Source organism: Littorina saxatilis, linkage group LG10 (genome assembly GCF_037325665.1).
Source record: "Littorina saxatilis isolate snail1 linkage group LG10, US_GU_Lsax_2.0, whole genome shotgun sequence".
NCBI classification, from domain to species: Eukaryota; Metazoa; Mollusca; class Gastropoda; order Littorinimorpha; family Littorinidae; genus Littorina; species Littorina saxatilis.
This window is the reverse complement of record NC_090254.1, coordinates 23,927,833-23,935,332: the sequence shown is the minus strand read 5'-3', so window position 1 is coordinate 23,935,332 and position 7,500 is coordinate 23,927,833. Positions and strand designations below refer to the sequence as shown.

The following is a 7,500-nucleotide window of genomic DNA, read 5'->3' as shown; positions in this document are numbered from 1 at the left end:
AATGGTCATAAAATCAGCATAGAAAAATCTTTTTTTTTTCTTCTTCTTTTTTTTTTCTTCTTTTTTTTTTCGGGGGGGGGGGGGGGCACGTGCCCCCTGTGCCCCCCCCCCCCCTCGTCCGCCCCTGGTTAATATCCGTGTAAATATGTGATTAGATTAGTCCCCTCTCTGGGTGAGGGCTGGTTGAAAAAAAGCTCGTTGTATTGCTTATGCCCCAACCCTCGAAAAATAAAATTTGATTATTATTTGATTTGATTTGATTTGATCTGTCTCGCTCTTTCTTTCTTATTCTCACCCTCTCTCTCTGCTCTCAACCCCCCTCCCCCCCCCCCCCCTCCCTCTCTCTCTCTCTTTCTCATGTTCAATCACAGTGCCCGCCTACTTCCTCTCGCTTGCTGTATCAAACCATCTCCTTGTCCTTCGGCTAGTGTGTGCAACCCCCACCCAGGCCCCCTTACAAACGCGTGTGTCCCTTCTGGCATCATTTCAGTAATGAGGTCATGCGAGGTTATGTTCAGTCATCTGTCAGCTACACACCTCAGACCTGTCATCCCCCCACCACCGCTACCTCCACTATTTCCTCCACTCCCCTTCTCTGCTCTGATTTAAACACACACACACACACACATTCATGCACAACAGTTGTATATTGTGTCTGGAGAAGGAGGGAGGGAGGGAGAGAGAGAGGGAGAGAGAGAGAGAGAGAGAGTGAGTGAGTGAGTGAGTGAGTGAGTGAGTGAGTGAGTGAGTGAGTGAGTGAGTGAGTGAGTGAGTGAGTGAGTGAGTGAGAGAGAGAGAGAGAGAGAGAGAGAGAGAGAGAGAGAGAGAGAGAGAGAGAGAGAGAGAGAGAGAGAGAGAGAGAGAGAGAGAGAGAGACGGACCCTGACAGAGGGACAAAGAAAACGAACCTGCAAATTTGCTCATTAAGTTAAATAATTCAACACATCCTTCAAAGGGTGAACTGAGACAGGAATGCAAAAAATTGATTTGATAAAAGGTTACACTCAGTAGCTTTCCAAATTTCCCTTTAAAATGCCATGGAAGTGGCCAACAGAATGATTCTGCACTTACAATCAGTTGATTTATCATTTCAAATTCATATAACAGATTGTGTGAAACCAGGTGTGACCACAGGTGCATGTGAATTATGGCAAGTGGGTGGTCCATCATCATTTCTGTTTGCTGTGCATTGAAATCCCCCGTCCCTCCTGATACCACCCCACCCCCTACCTCGCTCCCTTTTTAATTTAAGACCCCCTACCCCTCCCCCTCAACCCGTTTAAAAAAATTTTAAATAAAATTAAGTGCCCGTATAAGATATTTAAATTTACCTCCCGTTTGAAGACTCGCTTTTTGAAGACTATTTTCTCAGGTTTTTGCATGTCTTAAAAGACAGGTTCTACCGTTTTACAACAGTGAAAGGAGAATAAGAAGAGAATGAAATTAAAAAAAACTCTTCTTTTGTGTGTGCATTGGGTGTGTCTATACTTGGACTGCAGTAGCCTGACTGAAACAAGGAAATAATGTGGCTGACATTTATTTAGTGTGTCGATGGAACATGAGTGCAGATTTTACACAGAGGAAAAGTTGTGATGGTTGAATAATGTCTAGGCAGGCAGGCAGGCAGGCAGGCACTCGCACTTGCATACACAAAAAATGAACAGAAATGAATGCATGCTTTATTGAATAGAATGTTTTAAGATTATGAAACTGAAAAAAGGTTAAAGCGAAATCTTACAAGATTTGTTTTTTTAAAGCATATTTTATCAGATCAAAATCATTTTCAAAATTGTGCAGCACGTTTCATACCTGTAAGTCTACCTGCATACTCCCTTTTCACATGATGGGCAACAGCTTGACAAACCGAGCTGTCCCCCACCCCCCGGGCTGCAGGCTGATATTTATCTGACAGATTCACTCATGCAGAACCACATTCACTGGGGTGTGATAGAGGCGTGTGTCAATCAATATGCTGCCATTCTGCCATAGTTTGCTGTCAACTCTGACACAAAGGTTATTGACCTGATGGAATGTCACTCAGACTCTTTGTGGGTAAAGAGGGGGGGGGGGGGAGGAGTGGGGTGGGGGGGTAGATAAGATGGAGACAGGGGACATGAGTTTGTGGTCATTAAGGAAAGGTGAATTATATTGAGAGAAAAAAATATCAAGGGTGCTTTGGGGTGGTCACTGGGGGCAGGTGGTTGTTTTTGAAAGGTGGTCGCCAGGGTAGGTTTGACTGCACTCAAAACACCGGAACACAGAGAAGACTTTGAAGCATTAATCAACATAAAAGAACCTTCTCAGTGTATTTTTGAAGCCGGGCAGTCTAATTGTTTTAGATTTGTTAACATTGTTTTAACAAAAAGAAAACAGCAGTAACCAGGTTAGGTCTTTCTTTATCAATATTTCGCCAGCAATTAACTGCCTTCTTCAGGATGATATGATGAAACTACAGAAAAATTAACTTGTTTAATAATTGTTTTAAAACATTCATTCATGAAAATTGTCTCACTTGTTTAAGTTTTGCGCTACACTGCATAACATTTTACTGAATCATATCTTGTTCTGTGTTGTTTAGGAGACCAGATTGTGAACCACATTCCCAACTGTAAACTGTTGACCAACAAGCTAGGACTACTCTGCAGCCTTCAGGAATATGAGCGCGTCACTCTATCCACAAAGGGGAGACCACCGCGACTCAAAATGTCCGACTTTTTTCCGGAGACGTACAAACTAGACGAGAGGAACGACCGTGCTACCTTCTTAGACTTGTACCAAGGTTGGTTGTTATTTTTGTTTTTATTTGGAAGGTTTGGTGTTATGAAGATGTCACGGTTGTTGGCATGAAACTTCTCACTGAATAAGATATGTAGATAACCTGGAATGAGAATGTTATGTCAATTGGTAAATTTAGGGAATTTTAAAAGATCCAGATATCTTAGGCACTTTTTTTTTTTTTTTTTTTTTTTGTGGGTGATTTTTTGTTTGTTTAATTTTTTAATTAAATTTATGGTGTAAAGCCTGATAATTCTGCTGGCATATCTATAATTTCCTGAAAAAGTTGCGTTTGCTTCCATTTCTTCTGCTTGATACTGTTCCAAATCTAAATTTAATTGCTCATTGGTACGATTGTTCATATCTGTGATATCCTCTGATTTCCCCCGCTTATCTCAAATTGTACATATTTGCAAAGTGGAAGAAAATGATGACATGCAACAATTTCTGTTGGTCTATGCATAAAGCTAAGGAAATGCCAAACCTTTTGACATATATATACAGCGAAGTGCCCACGTCCCCACCCCCACCCCCTTCGCCTTTTAATACCTCCAAGAATCTGAAGACAAAAAATCAGGTCTTAAATTCATACAGGTGGGACTGAAAAAAATGGAGGTAAATTAACAAATGTTATAAACAAAAAAGCAAGGTCTTAAATGGGAAGAAGCCTTAAATTTCGGGGTCTTGGAAGGGGTTCTACTGTAGCTAGAGCATTGAAGCATTCAGAACATTGTCATTGAATATCGGTTAGGGTTCGGTGCGGTTTTAAGTCATGATCCAAGGGAAGCAACTGCAACGAAGACATGGGTTTCCCAAGAAACTTAGGTGTGTGTTTGTGCATGCCTAGATGTGATGTAGAATCATCTTTGTTTTGATTTAATTCATATTGATTGTTAATGCGCTTATATATGGAAGAGAAACTTGTAACTGCATGTCTGATAAGAGTTGACATTTTAAAATTGTTAGAGCATCTGAACTTGCAATAATTATTATAGTCAGTGAAGATGAGCACATATGTCATCCTTGTACCGAGCAAGTGAGATGCTTTCTGTTCCAGGGTATTTTGAGCTGGATTTGTTCTTCTTTCTTAAGGTAGCAAATCAGTTTCCTTGCCTTAACTGATCTTCTTTAGTACGTTTCCTTGTATGAAATAACACTTTTATTTAAAGTAAATAATATGCCAGAGTGTTTCAACATTGTGTGTGTGTGTGTGTGTGTGTGTGTGTGTGTGTGTGTGTGTGTGTGTGTGTGTTTCAGATGGTGAGATGTGGATCTGCAAGCCAGTGGGAATGAACCAGGGCAAGGGAATATTCCTGCTACGTACGCGAGAGGAGATCGACAACCTTCTAGCCGACCGCGACGCCAAGAAAGAGGTTACCAAACACTTCTCGCGTCCTCCTATGGTGCGCATTGTGCAACGGTAATAACAATTTTTTTATTGTGTGTGTGGTGTGTGTGTGTGTGTGTGTGTGTGTGTGTGTGTGTGTGTGTGTGTGTGTGTGCATTTTGTTTTTGAAATGAAGCAATCATTCACATTTCGTATGGGGTCTTTACTTTAATTTTTTATTCGTGATATCCGATTTTTTAAACTTTTTTACACAGCATTGTTATGTGTATGGCACAGGTACTAAATGTTTTAACATAGAGGGGGAATCGAGACGAGACGAGGGTCGTGGTGTATGTGTGTGTGTCTGTCTGTCTGTCTGTCTGTCTGTCTGTCTGTGCGTGTGTGTGTGTAGAGCGATTCAGACCAAACTACTGGACCGATCTTTATGAAATTTGACATGAGAGTTCCTGGGAATGATATCCCCGGACGTTTTTTTCATTTTTTCGATAACTACTTTTGATGACGTCATATCCGGCTTTTTGTAAAAGTTGAGGCGGCACTGTCACACCCTCATTTTTCAATCAAATTGATTGAAATGTTTGTAAAGCAATCTTCGACGAAAGCCGGACTTCGGTATTGCATTTCAGCTTGGTGGTTTAAAAATTAATTAATGACTTTGGTCATTAAAAATCTGAAAATTGTAATAAATTTTTTTTTATATAAAACGATCCAAATTTACGTTCATCTTATTCTACATCATTTCCTGATTCCAAGAACATATAAATATGTTATATTTGGATAAAAAAAAAAAGCTCTGAAAATTAAAAATATAAAAATTATGATCAAAATTAAATTTCCGAAATCGATTTAAAAACAATTTCATCGTATTCCTTGTCGGTTCCTGATTCCAAAAACATATAGATATTATATGTTTGAATTAAAAACATGCTCAGAAAGTTAAAACGAAGAGAGGTACAGAAAAGCGTGCTATGCAGCACAGCGAAACCACTACCGCGCTGAACAGGCTCGTCAGTTTCACTCCGTTTTGCACAAGCGGCGGAGTACGGTCATTGTGAAAAAATGCAGTGTGTTCAGTTTCATTCTGTGAGTTCCACAGCTTGACTAAATGTAGTAATTTCGCCTTACGCGACTTGTATTGTTATATGATTGTCTACCATAATTCACCATTATTATTTTGACATTACAGTGGAGTCCAGCTATAACGAACCTGGGTATAACGAAATCCCGCTTTTAACGAACGGCCATTGATTTCCCAGCAGACTGCCTTCTATTTAATTCTTACTTGTTACTTTCCGGCTACAACGAACCTTTTGAACTCATTTGCATAACGAACCCCTCTTATAACAAACACGTTTTCATCGCCCCAGAGCCGTTTTGTCTCTAAAAGTCACAAGGCTACAACGAACTGATGTCAATAATTGTCTCCAAAGAAAAAAATACACAAAAATACACAAACACAAGTGCACATCGCGTGATGAGCGAACTCTGAACAAACTAACAGCGGGAGGTGCACAGATCGAACCAAAACCGAAAGTTGTGGTGACGTCATGACATTTTGCGATGTACGTCAGCGAAGCTCGTGCACATGTGGTCTGTCTTGCTAAAAACAATGGCTGACGAACATGGTTTCGAAATCTGGAACTTTTTTTTGTTTTCTCTGATCCGTGACCGAGTGACGCGATATAGAACCACGCGTTCATTTGAATCAATACTCTCCTCAGGCAGTGAAGTCTCCTAAATTGCTCAACACTGTGGACAGTCCGGAGTGCAGTTATGTCCCGTGAATGAGCGAGTCAAAGTTTTATCGTGAAAACTGACGCTTTTCGTGCACCTCCCGCTGTTAGTTTGCTAGAGCTCTCTATGGATTATATTATGAAGCTGTTGAAAACATGCAGAGATTGTACTCTCCAAGGAAAGATCGATGGGACAATTATTTTGAAGGTGAGTGGGAAAACTTGTCTTGAGGCCATTTAGGGTTGAAAACTCTACAGCGAATTACTGATACAACGAACTAAAATGTATCTCCCTTGAGATTCGTTGTACCCGGACTCCACTGTATTTGAAACTTGTTATATTACAATCGTCCGCCAAATTTCATTTGCTTTTAAGAGTACGCTCATAAGCCTAGCTTGTTTTTATTCTAATGCAATCAAATATTTCATTTGCAATTATTTGACACAACTTGTGTTGTATTGTGTAACCGACAGGTACTTGACCAATCCTCTGCTGCTGGAAGGGCGAAAGTTTGACATCAGAGCATACATGTTGGTAGCTAGCACCGCTCCTTACCTGGTTCTGTTCCACCATGGCTACATCCGTCTCTCCTGCCTCAAGTACAATGACAACGACACCAACCTCACCACACATCTCACAAACCAGGTTCGTACTTTTTGGGGTGGGGGGGGGGGGGGAGGGATGGGATTTGTACGCGTATCAGTGCATATGCACTTTTTCTATCCATCCAAAACATATGAAATAACCCATTTTATGTCCAAATTCTCAGGCAATCGAAATCTCTGCGATTTCGTGGAATTCTGCGAAAGCACAAAACAAAACGATTTTTTTTAAACTACATACGAAAAATAATAGTGTAACCCAGGTGAGCTAGAGGGACAAAATAGTGTTCTTCTTTACATGCACAAGACATCTGTCACCAGAGGGGGTTACATTCATATTTACAAGGCTAAATGCTTCAGCTTCTGGGGGCGTTGGCTACGCGGCCCCCTCGACCCCCTCGACCCCCAGCAATATTTATTTCCTCATTCTTCAATTCCTTGAATGGATTGCCTGAATTGTTGAAATTCCTCAGCTTTGGAGGGCTTAAATCTCAGGAGAGGAGCATGCCTCAGTAGGCTTTTTCTACCCTAGTTTATTTAATCTCTTAGTTTAGTTTTCATCTTTACTGTTTGATGTATTCTCCATAGGCAAGTTGTCATTTTCTGCTACATAACAAATAATTTGTTGGCGATTCAAAACGTGAAATTGGAAATGAGTCATTTGTGTCTGTCTGTGTGTGTGTGTGTGTTTGTGTGTGTATGTGTGTGTGTGTGTGTGTGTGTGTGTGTGTGTGTGTATGTTTGTTTGCTTTTTTGTTTTACTGTGCATGTGTCTGCATTCGTTATTCATTTTTACATTTATGACTAAATGTTTTAACATCGAGGGGGGAATCGAGACGAGGGTCGTGGTGTATGTGTGTGTGTGTGTGTGTGTGCGTGCGTGTAGAGCGATTCAGACCAAACTACTGGACCGATCTTTATGAAATTTACCATGAGAGTTCCTGGGTATGATATCCTCAGACGTTTTTTTCATTTTTTTGATAAATGTCTTTGATGACGTCATATCCGGCTTTTCGTGAAAGTTGAGGCGGCACTGTCACG

General features: G+C 40.7%; 1 protein-coding gene across 1 annotated transcript in view; it reads left to right on the top strand.

Moving 5' to 3' along the window:
- The window catches only part of LOC138978466 (protein polyglycylase TTLL10-like), a gene marked incomplete at its 5' end in the record, with an annotated part of 34,426 nt that overhangs the window by 5,513 nt on the left and 21,413 nt on the right, over positions 1–7,500 (top strand). The window contains 3 exon segments of the mRNA XM_070351209.1: positions 2,579–2,779; positions 4,033–4,195; positions 6,331–6,502. Of these exon segments, the coding sequence (XP_070207310.1) occupies positions 2,579–2,779; positions 4,033–4,195; positions 6,331–6,502 (536 nt within the window).